The sequence below is a fragment of the Ahaetulla prasina genome, chromosome 4, assembly GCF_028640845.1.
Source record: "Ahaetulla prasina isolate Xishuangbanna chromosome 4, ASM2864084v1, whole genome shotgun sequence".
Lineage (NCBI taxonomy): Eukaryota > Metazoa > Chordata > Lepidosauria > Squamata > Colubridae > Ahaetulla > Ahaetulla prasina.
The window spans coordinates 28644274-28662864 of record NC_080542.1 but is presented as its reverse complement, the minus strand read 5'-3'; the positions used below and the strand labels follow the sequence as shown (position 1 = coordinate 28662864).

Genomic DNA, 18591 nt, shown 5'->3' with positions numbered 1-18591 from the left:
GCTCAAGTGATGTAGATAGTCATAGATGATATGGTAATTATTAGCAGAGCTGGAAACTGCAGACAAGTAATCACTATTTTGTTTTTAAACTACTTATCTCATCATTTATTCCACATATTGTAAGCAGCTTATAAAGATTTGGTTAACAGAACATTCCTATATATGCCCCCAGATTTTGCTTTGAAGTGAAATCTATTAGAATTTAGTTGGACCTATTCTAGGATACCTTGATACAAGACTACAATTATCAATAAAGTCATTATTGAGGCCACAGAATAGTTAAAAATAGACTATTCTATACCATTTGATTATAGATCGTGTTTATCAATTTCTGAAACAAAAAAAGAAGATCACCAAGAACCCATCTCAGCTACTTTTCAAATAACTTGAATTCTATCCTAAAGGTAATACTAGAGTCATGAAAGCTTTGGAAGAAAAGGAAGGTTGGACAAGTTGAAAGGATGGCAACTGACTGATTGATTATCCTGTAGAAGCCAGGAAAAAATAGAGGAACTCCTAGCTGCAGGCGGGGAAAAAACATCTATAGATTGTACTGTGTATATTGATCAGATTTGGGTTTAAGAAGGTTCATGTTAGGGTCATATAGAAGATGATTGGCACAGAAAAAATCCCAGTAGTTGGACTGACTTGATGGGACAATAGACCTAGAAATAGGGAAATGGGTAGCTTGAAAGGAAGGAAGCAATAGTCAAGTTACATTTACTCAGCAGGTTTCGTAACTATCCCAGCAGGCAAATACCAAGATCTGGCAGGATTCCTAGGAAGAATACGCCCTTCTGGGGTGTGTGTATGTGTGTATGCATGTGTGTGTGTATATAAGCATTCAAAGTCTGAGTAGCCTAAATTAATCTTCTTATTTTGTAAGAGTACCACATCTTACCTTTTTGTGTATGAGGAAAACGAAGGAAGGAGACAAAGAAATCTGCAGTGGTGTTATGGGCCACCACCAGCAAGGGCTAGGGAGAAGATTGCTGCTACTGGTCCTCCTGCAAATGATGACAAGTAAGTATTGATGGATTTCCAGTACAAACAAATGTTTCTCACTAATGACAGATGGGACAGACCCAGCAATATGCAATATCCTAGAGTAAAGGCCAAAATTCCACCAGGGTTCAATCCTTTCCTTTCCTCTCCTTTCCTCTCCTTTCCTCTCCTTTCCTCTCCTTTCATCCCATGCTTTTTTCAAGAGGCAACCTGACTTGTTGGTTTTTCTTTTCCTGTCCTCTCCTCTATTTTCTTCTCTTTGGCAAAATGCAGTACTAAGCTTCTGAAAGGATTTACTAAATTTTCAATGGCACTAATATGAAAGATATTTAAAAACAAGGTGAGAAAAGATGGGGGGGTTGGTTGGAAGGTTTGGGTAATTGAGATGAGCAGCGCAACAGCTAAATCTGATTTCATTACAGTTATATTTGTACTTAATGAAATGGACTTGTGGGATATATGATTTCTCTATGGGCATGTTTTAATTATTCTTTTAATTGTCATAGTCAACACTTTAATTAGAATTGACTTCAGGAGCTCCACGCCAAACTTTTAAAGGCAATTAGGGCAACTCAAAGCTTCCTACTGTCACCATCCAGACTAAATAAGGAGGCAGCCTAATTTAGGAGATAGCCATCAAATAGCACCCCCATTATAAGAGGAAGCTCAACAATTTCTTAGAAGAAACTTTGCCAGGGAGGAACAGACTTTAGGTCATGCAAGGACAGGCCTAGGGCACAAATGAGGTATTACTGGTTATGTTGTCTGTTGGGTTAGGTTTGCCAGGTATGTCAATGTTCTAATGTTTGTTGTCCAAAAAGAGAGAACTTTAAAAAGAAGGTGTTTCACCCAATGAGTCAACCTGGCTCTCAGTTAATGAATTTATGACAGTATTCAACTTTTGTGGACCTTCTTATTGTTCTGAACTATTTTATCTTCATTGTCATTGACAAAACCAATGACAACATGATGGTTCATGTTTGAACCATCTAAAATCCAAACTTCTTGGTAACTCTGATTTAAGCTTCTGTGTGAAAGCATCCATCACTGTGGATGAATATGATTTGTATGCTGATGATACAATGATGACATCTCTCCCCCTGGAGAATTAAACTGTTGATACCCACTCTTAATGCCTGAAGACTATGAGAGTCTGGATGGAGAAGAGCAATTTTCAGCTCAACCCTGGAAAGACTGAATAACTTGGGTTTGAAGACCTTCCAGATCTGAGATTTTACTGTATTTTTTACTGGATGGATTTTCACTTCCCCAAACAGACTCTATGAACAATCTGGGGATATTTCTGGACTCACAATTCTTCCTTAAAGAGCATGTGTCAGGGGTGGCTTGGAGAGCTTTTGCACAACTTCATATTGGTCACCAGTTTGCCTGTTCCTGTAGAATATAGAGGTAATCCTCGACTTATAACTGATCACTTAGCAACTGTTCAAAGTTATGGTGGACTTCTCCAGGGCTACTTGTGATCCGGATTCAAAGTTCCAATGGCTAAACCTTTCCTGTGATCACATGATTGCATTTTGGGGCACTTTATAATCAACCCACATTAATGACCATTTGTGATTTACAACATTCTTTGCTGGAAACTGGTGTTTATTTCCAGTTTCCAGCAAAAAGCCTGTTTGCAGACAATGGATCCATTTAATGATCACGGCATTTGCTTAACAAGCATAAAAGTTTGTAAAATCGGGCATGGACACCTGGTGTCCTATTGATGACCAGCAAGGCTTACAATACTAATTCTGGGCTCAATTATGGTCATAAGTCAAAGACTACTTTTACTCTCAGTTATTCATGCCCTGGTCACAGTGTGACCAGTTATATGCACTCCTCAGTGGACCTTACATTTCTGTTCCATGGCCTGCATTAGTTGCCAGTTTGCTTCTCGGTTCAATTCAAGGTACTGATTTTGATCTTTAAATCCCTGTGTGGCATGGTTATTTGAGGGATTATTTCTCTGCAGTTACATATACCCAGTGCATCAATTCCAGATGAATGGGAATATTATGGGTCCTTTATATTATGAAGTTTCATTTGATGGAACCCAAAAGACAAGCCTTTTCTGCCATTGCACTCACCCTTTGGATCCCCCCCCCACAACCCCTGGTAAAATTGGCTCTGACCCACTGACTTTTTGGAAATCACTTAAAACCTGGTTTTAGTGACCCACAAGGTTGGGTGATCGATAGAAATAGGGACTTTGTGAAATGTATTGAAGACGTTGAATGTACTCTCCCATGGTGTTGTTTATATTTATGTTTTAATGAGGTTTTTTTAATGGTTTTTAAAAGTGCTTTTTTGTTTTATTTTATTTTATTTATTTATTTAATTTTGTCATAACAATATACATAAGCATAACACAAAAGATTATATAATATATAAACATATATATGAGGAGAAAACAAGGTAGTATAAGCATATATATATATGTCGCCAAGACACTTCCAATTTTACACGGGAGAAAACCCGAACAACCAAAGACCTATATACAAACACCCGTGAAAACCTCAGAAAATATATATATATATATATATATATATATATATATATATATATATATATATATATATATATATATATATATATATATATATATATATATATATATATATATATAGGGGAAGAAACAATAGGACAGGAATGGTAGGCACGTTTTAGGTAGGATTTAATAGTATATCACCCAAAGTTACAACTATGAGATAGTCAGCCAGATAAATGTGATAAATAAATGAAATAAATAATATAAGTAGGTTAAATATAAGTGATACTTAGACTGAAGTTTCCAAATTACTTCAATTGTATTAAAATAGCAATCTAAGCTGTAGCTCTCATGATTTTATATATCTCTTTCTTTTTAGATGTTGAACCAAGCTATGCCACCAGAGGTGAGCATCAGTCATATCTCTTGCATATTGACTTGTTAGCATGCTACTGATTAGAAAGATTATCCCACTAAATACTAAAATATAGGGGATGTGAACAAATATAATGTTCTGTGAAGAGTAGCCATCTAGAAACTACATAATAGAAATCATGGTACTGCTGTATTTTACTTCAGTTAAAGCTGAAAAAATATTGAATATTGCCTTTACTAACCATCAAAGTCATTTATGGAATGTTGTTAGTCATGTGTTCCACATGTGTTCCAGTCAGTCATTACCAAGCTCAAGAGATACATAAAAAAGATTCCTGAAATACATTAAAAGGTTGAAGGAACCTAAAGGATTCTTTAAGAAATATGATGTAGGCTGGATGGGGAACAAGATTGGAAGAGGAAACCTGATTCCTGGATTGGCAATGTGAAATATGAAGAAAAAGTGGATGGGCGGACAAATAAAAAACAGACTAGGGATAAAGGTTTTTGGCTAAACATAGTTTAGAGGAGAGGGCCCAAAGGGGAAGTAAAAATTAAAGCTGGAAAAAAATTAATATATGGAGTAAGGAGAAATAGGGCTTATGGTCAGGAAGAAGAGGTTGGCCATAGGGCAGCAAAACACTTAAGAATTGATAGATTCATATCTTTTAAATTTCAGATCTTTTCACAATTCCAAGATGATAGAAGAGTAAGAATCTAAAATCCAAATAACTAGGAAACACCATGTAATTCTACAGGAATAGTAAATCTTTCTTTTTTTGCTTAGTTTGTAGAAAACAGGGATATCTGAACCGGATTGTAGGGGGTACCGATTCCCAGGATGGAGAGTGGCCTTGGCAAGTGAGCATCAAGTTGAATGGGGAACATCACTGTGGTGGTTCTCTTGTCACAGATCGGTGGATCATCACAGCCTCACATTGTTTTAGTTTGTAAGTGTGCACTCTACAATCTGCTGGTTATCTTTTGATCCTGTTTCTTGGGGGGGGGGGAATTCTTGGCAGAGTTTCAAAGCAGCCTTCCAAGGTCTCCAAGAGCCTTCCCAGCCTGTGTGGGAATTCACAGGCAGTCTTCTAAACTAGACTTCTTGTTTAATAAAGGCTGTAAGCCATATATTGCAGTCTAGACTAAGAAACAGACACCATGTAGATCTGAAACTATTCTTTATTAGAACAACTATACTAACAGAATGTTACCAGTTCTGAATGTGCTCCCCTTCCTCCCTCTTTTACCTTAGGTAAATAATGGGAATTATATGAGCCGTTTTCATAAACCCCCTTTTTGACCAGAGGTCAAGCTTGTTTATCTGACCACTACATTGGTAATGGAACTTTTCTCTGTTCTTTAAAACTATCCTTTATATTCACTACAATTGCAGCCATTAAGAGGAAAAAAAGGCTGCATTTCTTCCTGTATTTTGCAGGGTGGAGGCTTCAAGTCAGTTTTCACGCTAAGCGATTGCCTGGACAAGTTCTTGCATTTTTCATATATTATTAGAGCTATGATATTAACTATAAAGATAAAAATGCCCTGGAACTGAACTTGATTCCTGCAGGTTTAGGCAACACTAAATAAGTGGTTAGCCATTGTTGTCTTCTGATTTTTTTTTTAATTTCTAAGAATAATCTGGGATTTGATGGGGTCTTTTATCCAAGAACCATCAACCAACTCTCATCCTGCCTAGCTTCTAAGCCCAGAAAAATCCAGCCACATGGTGAACTTGCAAAATTAAATGACTTGATTTCATCCTGCATTTAAATCAGTTTGAGATGAAACTGAAAATTTGATCATGACTAATTTAATCTTCAGGGATGTGGTGGCTCAGTGGCTAAGATGCTGCACTTGTTGATCGAAAGGTCGGTAGTTCAGAGGTTCGAATCCCTAGTGCCGTATAACAGGGTGAGCTCCGTTACTTCTCCCAGCTTCTGCCAACCTAACAATTTGAAAACACATAAAAAATGCAAGTAGAAAAATAGGGACCACTTTTGGTGGGAAGGTAACAGTGTTCCATGTGGCTTTGGCATTTAGTCATGCCGGCCACATGACCACGGAGATGTCTCCAGACAGCGCTGGCTCTTCAGCTTTGAAACAGAGGTGAGCACCGCCCCCTAGAGTCAAAACAACTAGAATATATGTGCAAGGGGAACCTTTACCTTTAATTTTTTTATTTTTATTTTTTTGTTTACATTTATACCCCGCCCTTCTCCGAAGACTCAGGGCGGCTTACAATGTATAAGGCAATAGTCTCATTCTATTTGTATATTTTTTACAAAGTCAACTTATTGCCCCCCCAACAATCTGGGTCCTCATTTTACCTACCTTATAAAGGGTGGAAGGCTGAGTCAACCTTGGGCCGGGCTCGAACCTGCAGTAATTGCAGGCTTTGTGTTCTAATAACAGGCTTCTCTATTGCCTGAGCTATCCCGGCCCTTTTAACCTTCATAGTTGAAGAAACAACTCAATAAAGACTTTAACTTCTTATTTTTGCAATCTTTTGCTTATCTTTCAAAGAACGTTTTTATTTTCCCCACTGATTTTATTGTTCTTTTTCATTTTTTTATACAACAAGGATTTTTTTAAAAAATTAAGAAAAAATATTAATTATAAAAGCATAAATCCTGTTGATCAATAGTAGAACCTTCAGGATATTTGAAAGGTTATTAAATGTATATTTCATACAAGAACAAAAATTTTGTTTTGATGGTTGCATGTATTTTCATATTTGTGCATTTTTAAACCTATAAATGTAATTCTATCTTGAGATAATTGAATATGTTTATGTGTGCATTACTTACATACACACACACACACACACACACACACACGCACGGAGGGAGGGAGGGAGGGAGGGGGGGGAGAAAGATTGTCCTCTTGTGCCAATATAGACTAATTTCCCATTTGATTCCTCCCCATGGTTCATTATCAAAAGGGAACATTAGGACAGGAAGGGTAGGCATGTTGGTGCTCTTATGCACGCCCCTTACAGACCTCTTAGGAATGGGGTGAGGTCAATAGTAGACAGTTTTTGGTTAAAGCTTTGGGGATTTTGGAAAGAGACCACAGAGTCTGGTAATGCATTCCAGGCATTAACAACTCTGTTGCTGAAGTCATATTTTCTGCAATTGAGATTGGTACAGTTCACATTAATTTTAAATCTATTTTGTACTCGTGTATTGTTATGATTGAAGCTGAAGTAGTCTTCGACTGGAAGGACGTTGTAACAGGTGATTCTATGAGTTAAGCTCAGGTCCTATCGAAGGCAGCAGAGTTCTAAATTTTCTAAACCCAGGATTTCAAGTCTGGTGGCATAACATATTTTGTTGTATTCAGAAGAGTGGAGAACTCTTCTTGTAAAATATTTCTGGACACACTCAATTGTGTTAATGTCTGAAATGAGGTGTGGGTTCCAGACAGGCGAGCTGTATTCAAGAATTGGTCTAGCAAATGTTCAGCCAGTCTCCCTCCTACACTAGTAGAGTGTATGTATCTTGTGTTTACCAATACATACCCTCCTCTCCCACTGGTATGTTCAGGATTTTTTATTATTATTATTTTCTAGCTATTTTTCCATTCATCCCAGTCAAAATTGCAAAATTGTCAGATATGGAGAAAGAGTCAGCCAATTGAGTCAGAAAGAGTCAGCCAATTTTGTGTGTGTGTGTGTGTGTGTGAGAGAGAGAGACAGAGACAAAGAGAGGGAGGGAGAGAGAAAGGGATTAAAAAACAATGAAGGATCTCTTTTGGACTTTGGTTCAGTGCTCATCTTGTTTTGTACCAAAAATAATTCCATTTGTCATACATAAGTCTTTTTTTCCCCCTCACTTTGTGCATCTCAGGATCAACAATCCTTCCAATTTTACCGTACTAGTTGGAGCACTGAAGCTTTCAGACCCAGGGCCTCATTCAATCATAGCCTCCGTGAAGCGCATTATTCTCAATCCCACCTATGAAGGGGATTCAAGGATTGGAGACATTGCCCTTATCCAACTGGAGCTGCGACTGCCTCTCATCCAACAGATCAGCCCCATCTGTGTCCCCAATGCTAATATCCACTTCCACCCAGGACAGAAGTGTTGGGTCACTGGCTGGGGAAACATTCGAAGCAAAGGTAGATGTGGAAAGACAAGTGAATCTACGAAACTTCAACTACTACTATATTTAATATTTATATTTGGTGTGTTTGGGCAACATTCTGATATGATTTCATCACCTGTAGTTTCCCAAGTCTCCATGGTTCAGAAGAAGTTAAGTCTAACACATTTGGAAGAGATCAGAGAGACTTTTTTATATCATGATAACTATAGCACTGATGGTGTTTCCTAGTTTGGATAATAAAACTTCTGCAAGAAAACAATCAAGCTCAGAAAGCACCAAGGATCCTTCAGGATGACTATAGTATTTTATATCTTATTGTCTTCCTTATCTATCTAGCTTTCCCTATTTAGCTGAGAGCTTTCCTAAAAAAAAGGAAAACAATAGATTCTGCTGCTTCATCATTCAGTATCTTTTATATAAAGCAATTTTTTAGTTATCTGTTATTTTAGCAGCAACATTAAAGAGAAGGCGTAAAATTGATTGAAGTACAAAAGAGCAAACAAGGGCACTATTTTTGTTTTAAAGATGGTTGCATTTTTATATGTGTGCATTTTTATACATATGAAATGAATTTAACTTTATGTTGTACAATGATTTTATACATGTGTATGCATGTAGAATAGAATAGAATAGAATTCTTTATTGGCCAAGTGTGATTGGACACAAAAGGAATTTGTCTTGGTGCATATGCTCTCAGTGTACATAAAAGAAAAGATACCTTCATCAAGGTACAGATACCTTCATCAAGGTGTATATGTGCATCGTGCATGTAGAACATCACATAAGGTTGTGGAGTAGCCATTATTTAATATTTTAAAAAGTCTGCCCTGAGTAATTTCTTTTCTTCACATACTATCTGATAAAGGCCCAAAGGTGACATATACAAAATTTTGTTGCAAAAATCTTTTTTATTAATCCAGAGCTACTGTATACAGAGAATAATAAATTGAAGAATGGGGTTTTTAGATCAAGAATTAAGATCAGCTTAAGTTATATAAGAATCAGATGTAAAAATTCCATGTGCAAACCTTAATCCCTAGAAAGACTGTAAAAATGTTCTAATGGTTTTTAGACCTTATTGTGTTTTTTTAAATGAAATCTCTTAATTTATTCTCTTTGCAGAAGGACGGCAGAACTCTGATATATTACAAAAGCTAGAAGTTCCCATAATCAGCACAAAAAAATGCAACTCTCTCTACCGCCAGGACTCTAGACAGCCCAGGGCCTCAAGAGAAATTAAAGAAGATATGTTATGTGCTGGCTTTGCAGCTGGACAACGGGATGCTTGCCAGGTAAGATTTTGCTGGGTTTTACTCAATAAAGTAATTAGAATATACATGTACAGTTCATGAGATTTGGACATCTTCTTCATTTGTTGTCAATATTGAATTCCAGAATAATTCTAATAAGGGTAGTTGGACTGCAAAACTCTGTATAATCATAATACAAGAGTTACCATTATCTTTGCTGTCTTCAGGTAATTATCCTGATTTTTGAAGCCCAAATATGGAATCTTTACTCTTTGTTATCTGAAAGGCATGCACACATATGCAAATATAAAAAGAAAATTATCAACTTACTCTTATGTGTCTTTTTAGTGGTACAGTAAAGATAAAAACTGGATTATGTTTTGGTCCATATCCACATCTAATGATAAGATGTAAACCAGTAATAGTTGGGTTATCCATGGTTACAAAATTACCAAAGGTGCTTTTTCAAAAGGCATCAGGATTTTGTTTTTCCTTGAAGACATTTTGCTTCTCATCCAAGAAACTTCTTCAGTTCTGAATGAATGGTGGAAGATGGAATGATTTATATTCCTTGCACTCATCTGCACTCATCTGGTCATTAGCACCCTTTCTGAGAATCATTGAGGCCACTTGGAGGTTTATCTCTGCCCTCAGGATCAACTGAATAATGCATATGGGTAGTACCTTCTTGGAACTGCTGACAGGACTGTGTGGTTGCATGATTCAGGTTACCCTGAGGACACAGATAAACTCCCAAGACTCTCAGAAAGAGTGCTGATGACCAGATGCCTGCAAGGAATATAAATCCTTTCATCCTCTACCATTCGGTCAGAACCAAAGAAGCTTCTTGGATAAGAAGTGAAACGTCTTCAAAGAAAAACAAAGTCCAGTTGCCTTTTAAAAAAGCACCTTTGGGACAACCATGACCTGGATGACTGAGAATCTCCATACACCCTTGCTAGAATATTTCTGTAGCATCAGTGGTGATATTCAGCCGGTTCTATCCAGTTCGGGTGAATGACCTGCCCGGATGTCATCACATCCTGTTTTTTACGCTCTGCATATGCGTGGAAGGTCCTGCCTATGCGCGGAGGTGTTGCGTACAAGCGAAGCAAGAGCGTGCATGCTCACATTTGCGAACCGGTCATGCTTTTGCAGCAGCTGCTAGGGCCATTAAAATGGAATTTCTATTTTGTTACATTTTGAGAAAAAGAAATAGGGCCAAATTTGAACTCCTGTAGATTAATTGATCTACTATAGATCAATTTCTTCAACTTCAGGTAACCCTATTTCAGTGCACCTCTCTAAGTAGCAGAAACCATTTATCTCTGCTGTTTTTCAGTAACATACCCATCCATGTTCCTCATCCTATGTTACACGTGCAGCATTAATAATAAGCATTTGCTTCCATCCTTGCCAATGTTTTTCCTTCAACGCTGCTCTTTCTGCACAGGGTGATTCAGGTGGCCCACTGGCCTGCCGGATGGAAGATTTTTGGTTTATTGCAGGAGTAGTGAGCTGGGGAGATGGATGCGCCCAGAAGAATCGTCCTGGAGTTTATGCAAGAGTAGCGTACTACCAGAAATGGATCCACAGTCAAATACCAGAGCTCAGAGACACCCATTGGTCAAGGGTAAACAACAATAGTATCAGTGACAGTGCCTCTGCTGGCAGTTTCAGTTTCATCTCCCTCTTTGCTGCCACTATTGTTTTGCTGCTATTATCTCAGCAGACTTTTTAAAGAAAAGAAGGCAGTTCTTTCTCCTAGGAAGCTGTGTTGATTTTGAAAGAAAACCACAATTGTCAGAATTGTTAATGGAGAAACAAAGGATTTCAATTTTTTCCTTCTGTACTGTGATGAAGAATTCACTTCAGCATGCCATCTTTGGTGTGATACTCATAAAAATTGATGGGTCTCCAGGAGTATTTCCATACTCTCCTTGCCATCACCACCTCCATTTTTCATGGATTGAATTCTCCGCTCCAGAAATATTTGAAGTAGAGGATTGGAACAGAGGAACCCACAATTTTTCCAGTTCCTGGAACAGATTGGGTAGTAGACATAATATAATATAATATAACAACAGAGTTGGAAGGGACCTTGGAGGCCTTCTAGTCCAATTTCTCGTCAGTTCTAAGTTGCTTCTTTCCTTGATCAATGGTGCATGTGTGGCATGCAATAGCCCCTGCTTATATTATGACTCATTTGTTTGGTGTATATCCATCCAAGAACTGCATTTCATACTTAGGCAGCTTAATAAATGGTTTTGTTATCATAATTGCTGTAATTGCTGCAGGGAATGAGATCCAGCCTTTGGCCTTTACTTTGTAGGGTGCTTCAGGGTTTGGTTCTCTCTCCCCTCTGTTTAACATTTACATGAGGCCATTAGGTATGGTGGTCCATCAGTTTGGGGGGTGGTTGAGATATCATCATTATGCAGAAAACATCCAGCTTTATATGTCTACCTCAAGCCCTTTGAGTGATGCATGGACATCCTATCTCAGTATCTGGAAGTTTTTAGTAAAGCAGACTCTGACTCAACCTTAGCAAGTAGGCTATGGGTACAACCCTCTGCAGAAAAAGTTCTTCTATCTTTAGTTCTGGATGGGGTTGCAGTAGTCCAGATAGATCTGCAACCTGGGGCTCCTCCTAAACTGATGGCTCCTGTTCAAAGAGCAGGTGGTAGCCATGCTTAGAAGAGCCTTTGCACACCTTCAGGTTGTGCACCAGTTGCAACCATTCCTAGATCAGGAGACCCTGCTCACAATTACTCATGTCCTTGTAATCTTTTGTTTACACTACTGAAATTACATGGGGTTCTTCCAAAGACCATACAGAAACTTCAACTGATGCAGAATATGTTTATGCAGCTACTAAATGGTACCAGGTATACAGCATACATAACATCACTACTGTGTTAGCTGCATTGGTTAGAAGTATTTTTCTGGGTGCCATTGAAGGTGCTAGTTGTCACCTTATATTTTATAGTTGTTACCCTATGTGGCTTGGGACCAGGTTATCAGAGGGACTGACTTTTTCCAAGGGTTTCTGTACCTATCCAATTCGATCTAGTAGATTGGGCATGCTGCAGATACTGTCGGCCAGAAAATGTCAGCTGGCAGGGATTAGAAGATGGGCATTTTCTGCAGTAACACCTTCCCTTGGAAATTAGAAGGCCCCCAACCTTTTAGTCTTTCATTAGGCTTTAAAAACCTGGCTGTATTCCCAACCCTTGGGCACTGAATGTGTTAAGGACCCTGTTTCCTGGCTTAATTGTTAACTGACCAAGTATCTCGGCTGCTGTACATACAATATTTATTTTGAGTTATTATTGTTATTGTTTCAGAATGTTTTTATTGTTTTAATTGTAGGTTTTTTTTTATTGTAAACCACCCAAAATCATTGACTGAGATGGGTAATTAAATAATAAATAAATAAATAAATAAATAAATAAATAAATAAATAAATAAATAAATAAATAATGCCAGACCAATCAGTAGGGTATCACACTTGAAAACGGATGCAAATAGATTGCAACTCAAGAGGATCTGATAACTGAAGCAAGAAAAGCAATCATCTTTTCCTCCACTGTTCTCTTTTGCACACTTTTTTCCTCGTGTAACAGTTCTACCTAGTCACTCTCCAACAGACTAGATGGCCAGGCAAACAGTGACCATCACACTTATTGTGGACCTTCTTGTGAGAGGCCCATAGCAAATGCCTATGCAGCAGCACACCTAGCAGGAAGTAAGAAAGGAGAATATTTGTAGATCAGGATGGAAATGAAGAGTCCTTGATGCTCTCTGAGCTTGGTTGTTTTTTTGTTTTGTTTTTTTTGCAGATGATTCATTACCCAGACTAGTAACATTATCAGTGCTAGTGATAGTACTGGTTAGGAGGTTAGGAGAGCCTTTGCACGCTTACAGGTGGTGTGCCACTTGCGCCCCTTCCTGGACCGGGAGGCCTTGCTCACAGTGACTCGTGTCCTTATAACCTTTTGTTTAGACTACTTCAATGCACTCTACCACAAAGAGCATTCAACAGGAGATGCTTCATTTCTCCTACTGGTAGAGATGGTTTTGCTTGGTGGTTGTGACAGTGAAATAAGCTATTTTATTGCCAAAGATGCTGCAGTACCTTTGTTTTCCTGTGAGGGTCACCCAACATCTTGGGGAGGAAATTTAGATCAGAAAGTCAATGCAGAAGAAAAGGATAAATTCCAAGGCATCTTTGAGAACAGGAGAAATCAGGGGTGAAATCCAGCAGGTTTTGACAGATTCTGGAGAACCGGTAGTGAAAATTTTGAGTAGTTCGGAGAATTGGCAAATGCCACTTCTGGCTGCCCCAGGAGTGGGGTGACAGAATGGGGACTTTGCAGGATCCTTCCTCTGGAGTGGGATGGGAATGGGGATTCTGCAGGATCCTGTCCCTGGAGTGGGGTGGGAATGGGGATTTTGCAGGATCCTTCCCCTGACACGCCCACCAAGCCACATCATGCCCACCAAGCCATGCCCACAGAACCAGTAGTAAAAAAAATGGATTTCACCACTAGGAGAAATCCAACAGAAAATTCCATTCAGAAATTTCCCAACATTGTTAGTGAGTTAAAACCATACTAGGCAGAAGTTTGATCAAAAATCTACTAGTACCAGTAGCACACTGGTTGTTTTTCTTTTTAAAAAATTATTAAATTATATTGCTGGAATCAAGAACGTTCAGAATGAAGCAGAAGCAGAATTTAATGTGTGAAATAATTGGTGTAAATGTGCTCAGGAAATTTTTATTCCAACATTTTATGCCAGATATGGCCATTCATTATATTTGTCCACCTACCTCATTTTTGTACTTCCCAGAATCCTTAGAAGGTTTCAATTAAAAAGTGCTAGTAAAAAACACTGAATTCCAAATTTTCTTGGAGCTGTGTTTCTTGTGTATTAAATTAGAGGGAAAAGCAAGAAGTGAAGACCTTAGAACTAGGCAACTGGAAGATGTGTGGACTTCAACTCCCAGAATTCCAAACACTCAGCAAGTCTGGTTGGGGAATTCTGAGAGTTGAAGTCCATGCATATTCAATCTGCTAAACTTGAGAAACACTGCCTTAGAACATCAGAACAGAAGCAGTGTTTTCTGGATAGAATTCCTGGTCCATCCAATCCAGCAGTCTGTTCTCACAGTGGCCTTTCAATTGCACAAGGAAGCTCAGTAGTTTCCCACAGGTAATCTTCAAAGCCATCCCACTGCCATCAAGACTAAAAGCCACTGATCCCCACTCATGAATTCATCCAACCCCTTTTTGAAGTGGCCAAGTTGATAGCCAGTATCACATCTTATTCTTGCTTATTATAGAACAAAATAAATTGGTGGAATTTGGGTGGCTGGCCAAAAAAAAAAAATCCTGAGCAAGGCACAGCTACTCCATCCCTTATTTGAGCTTCCAAGCTACATTTATTGGGCATTAAAATTCACACTTTGCTTAAATGACAGTTTGCCTAGTCCTGCTTTAAATATGTATTTACTGTTCTGTACCTTTGAAAATGGAGAGGGAGAGATTATTTCTTTTAAAACAAAATTGCTGCTGGCACAAGCACTCTTAGAAAAGTTATTTCATGAAATGACTTGAAGGTTTATTGAATGCACAGCATGGTGCTACATATTTTGAGACTTATTTATTGTTTGCAGTATAGAAAATGGATGGTTTTTCTAAGACATATATTGTTCCTCAGCCATATTCTCCCCCTTTCTTCCTTCCTTCCTTCCTTCCTTCCTTCCTTCCTTCCTTCCTTCCTTCCTTTTTTTTGTTACCTATTTACCTTTGTACCATCCTACTTCCTTCCCAAAAAAGTCCTGGAACTTTGACACCCAGATAAAACATGACTTCTCTCTGATTTGGGACAATTCTTCTTTGGGATGGCCCAAAGATGTTGGAATGAGAATAATGCCATTCTGCTAGCTGTTATTACCTAATAGTTTCAAATGGTGAAGTTGAAAACAGGCTTGAGACAATCTCCTGGAAAATATTGTTTTTGTTATTCTGTGTTTAAATATACAGAAAGTTAAGCTCATCAGCCATCCACCTAGCTTCAATACCCACCCATTCTCACTTCCTCACTCTTTCTCTCTTTCATTCAATCCAAGTAGTGCCCTTTACAGTCTTACAATAGGAGTCATTAATCTTCAGATTTGGGTCTGATAGCAGCTTCTGGGTGGAAAGTTGAAACCAGTCTAACAGGATGAAACTCATGGCTCTTCTGCCATTTTTCAATGCAAAACCACTCATCTGAGGCTGCTGACAACTCTAAACTGACTTATGAATAGTATCTACGACTCTGCCATAATTTGTAGTCCTTGGAAAATGACACAAAATTTAAATCACCAATCTTTTCTCTTATGGACAGGCAATCATTTCACCTAGAGTTATTTCTTTTAGTCTCTGAGGCAGTGGAAAGAGGATAATGATGGTATCATTATATCCTCCAAAGGAACAAGGCTGGAATTTTTGGTCCTCCTTTTTGTAGAATCTGAGCTTGGTTATTATCTTTCAGATGTTTCATTACCAGACTAGGTAACATTTTCAATGCACTGAGTATGAAAAATGTTACCTGTTCTAGTAACAAAACATCTATAAGCAAACAGAATAACAGAGTTGGAAGGAACCTTTGAGGTCTTCTTGTCCAACTCACCGCTCAGGCAGGAAACCCAATACCATTTCAGACAAATGGTTGTCCAATCTTTTCTTAAAAACTTGTAGTGTCAGAAAATTCACAACTTCTGGAGACAAGTTGTTCCACTGGTTAATTGTTCTAATGTCAGGAAATTTCTTAATTCTAGGTTGCTTCTCTTTTTGATTCCTGCCTTGCCCTGTAAACACCCAAACTCAGATAGCACCAAGACTCCATAGTTCAACTTTGAGATATATATATACTCTTCTCTTGGTATTGTTTTTTGTTATTTTTAATAAAATAATTTTGGGATTCAAGGAACATTTGTAAAATATCTATCAGAAAATTAGTATTTTCCTGCTGGGGAGGAGGGATTAAGTCGTACTGTCGAATACTATCATAAATGTTAGCATTGCCATCTTCAGAGCCATCTGCCATCTTCAGAGACCAAGCAAAGGAACTGATCTACATTCACTATGTGTACTGCAAGGCAGCAATCCTAGCCTTATATAAACATTGAATTGATTTTATTATCATTCCAGATATTTTTAGAAACAAAACAATGCTTTTGGTTGTAACCCTCTTCTTTCGTAGGGTGTGTCTGCATGACACACTAAACTCAAACATCTAGTGAACAAATGTCCCTTTAGCCAAAAACTGAGGCTTAATGCTATCATATCATCCCCAAATCATATTCTGAATTTGAAAATGCTGAAGTTTGTATCCAAATACAAATTGTGTACAAATACATTTAGTTACATACAAATACATTTAGTTTAGTAAATGATATACAGTTTACAGTTGTAAACTTAAACTTTAGTTTAAAAACCTGCAATTATGGGTGGGGGCGTTAAAAACTCAGCACACTTTCATTTGTTTATCAGTTTTGGGAATTTACCATGTCTTGTTCACTCAAAAACCTGCTTTGGAAGCCCTCTCACCTCCAGCTTTTTTGAGGAAAATACATTGTTGATCTGAAAAAAAAATCGGGATATTACTTGGAATTAGAGCTACCAGGAAGTCCCAAGTTTGTTGGACGAAGTGGGAAGTTGAAAAGAAAATCCAGAAGGAAATAGCTAACCATTTCCATAACTCTGCCAAGAAAATTGCACATACCTAATTACAAATTATTTATTTTCTTCATAAAGAAATTGAAAATATGACTATATCATGAGTGTACCAAGAACCTGGCAAAATCTCTGTTCATCTGCACTTTGTCCTTAAAAGCATATTTTCTCATCAAAAGCATATTTTTTTTCCCATAAAACCCAACCTAGTGATAAGAAAACATACCTGAAATACTTAGCCAGATGTGTTGATCAAAAGTCCAATAAGATTTGGTTCTGTGGTTTTTTTGTAGTATTTTCTCCGGTTATTATTTAAATTGTTCCTAACAAGGATGCTATATAAAGAGGAGATGAGGTAAAGCCTCTTCCAATCCCAGGGATAAATTTTAAAAAGTATTCTTGGCCCAGTCTTCTTTCCAATTGATACACACCACATATTTTCCAATATTTCTAATGCTCCCAGAGACATGTCAATATGTTATCAACTAAAAGTCACTATAGATCTATTTCTTCTTCTTCTTCTTCTTCTTCTTCTTCTTCTTCTTCTTCTTCTTCTTCTTCTTCTTCTTCTTCTTCTTCTTTTTCTTCTTCTTCTTCTTCATGTTTTGTTGTTGTTGTTGTTGTTGTTGGGTGGGGATGTGGAAAGATAACCAAAAGCATTTCCTTGCCTACATTTTCAAATGGTATGATCTACCTACCATTCTACAACTTCAAGATCATACAATTTCATTCAACTAAAGGGGTAGATCAGGTCTAAGGCTAAGTCCGAGATAGACACTGTGGCAAAATGAGATTCCTCAGATGATGTCTTCTAATGGAACAAGGTTTCATTTAGCTGTTTTACTACATCACTTCTGTCACCATTTCAAATTCAGAACAGGAACTGCTGGGTTAGAGCAGTGCCAGCCAAATGATATCCAGAAGCCTTTAGGAAAGTTCAATATGACTTGAATAGGGTGGCTCTTCCATATTTCCTTTTCCTATTATCTTTGGATTGAAGCTCTTGATAAAAAGTAGCCCTATATATATGAAGCAGTCTCACTATATATATGAAGCAGGGGTGAAATGCTACTGGTTTGGGCCGGTTTTCCTGAACTGGTAGTAAAAAATGCTATTGGTTCACCGAACTGGTAGTAAAAAAAGGTTAAAAAAAAAAGTTCCGATGATCAGCTGAGTGATACACAATCATTGGAACTACTTGTTTTTACTTTTTTAACATTTTTTACTACCGGTTCTCCAGAAACAGTAGTTAAAAATGCTTTAAAAAGTTTTTAAAAAAAAAAGTTCCGACGATGATGTGTCACTCAGAGTCGGAACTTTTTTTTTTTAGACATTCTTTTACTACTGGTTCGGGATAGGTAGTAAAAAATGCTTTAAAAAATAAAAAAAGGCTCCGACGATCACAGCTATGCCACGCAATTGTCGGAACCTTTTTTTACTTTTTTAAAGCATTTTTAACTACCTATTTGCCTGAAATGGTAGTAAAAAATGCATTTAAAAGGTAAAAAAAGGTTCCAACAATCACGTGGCACAGCTGTGATCGCCGGAACCTTTTTTTTTAACCTTTTAAAAGCATTTTTTTACTACCAGTTCAGGAGAATAGGTAGTAAAAAAATGATTTAAA

The 18591-nt window shown here is 37.7% G+C and overlaps 1 protein-coding gene across 2 annotated transcripts; it reads left to right on the top strand.

Annotated features, from left to right (window-relative positions):
• Positions 1–539: 539 nt before the first annotated feature.
• Positions 540–12772, top strand: LOC131196776 (serine protease 27-like). Of its 2 annotated transcripts, XM_058180055.1 has the most exons (6): positions 540–1023; positions 3882–3908; positions 4665–4827; positions 7732–8003; positions 9113–9282; positions 10694–12772. In XM_058180055.1, exons 1-6 carry the CDS (start codon positions 912–914, stop codon positions 10979–10981), a joined length of 1032 nt encoding a protein of 343 aa, XP_058036038.1. In that variant the 5' UTR covers positions 540–911; the 3' UTR covers positions 10982–12772. The 2 variants fall into 2 exon arrangements, with proteins under 2 accessions (XP_058036038.1, XP_058036039.1); XM_058180056.1 differs by lacking the exon at positions 3882–3908.
• The last annotated feature ends 5819 nt before the right edge of the window (positions 12773–18591 follow it).

Coding starts and splice junctions, on each gene's coding strand:
- LOC131196776 (XM_058180055.1), top strand. CDS start 912: ATGAGGAAAACGAAGGAAGGAGACAAAGAAATCTGCAGTGGTGTTATG. Junction 3,909..4,664: donor ACCAAGCTATGCCACCAGAG/GTGAGCATCAGT, acceptor TTTTTTGCTTAG/TTTGTAGAAAACAGGGATAT. Junction 4,828..7,731: donor GCCTCACATTGTTTTAGTTT/GTAAGTGTGCAC, acceptor TGTGCATCTCAG/GATCAACAATCCTTCCAATT.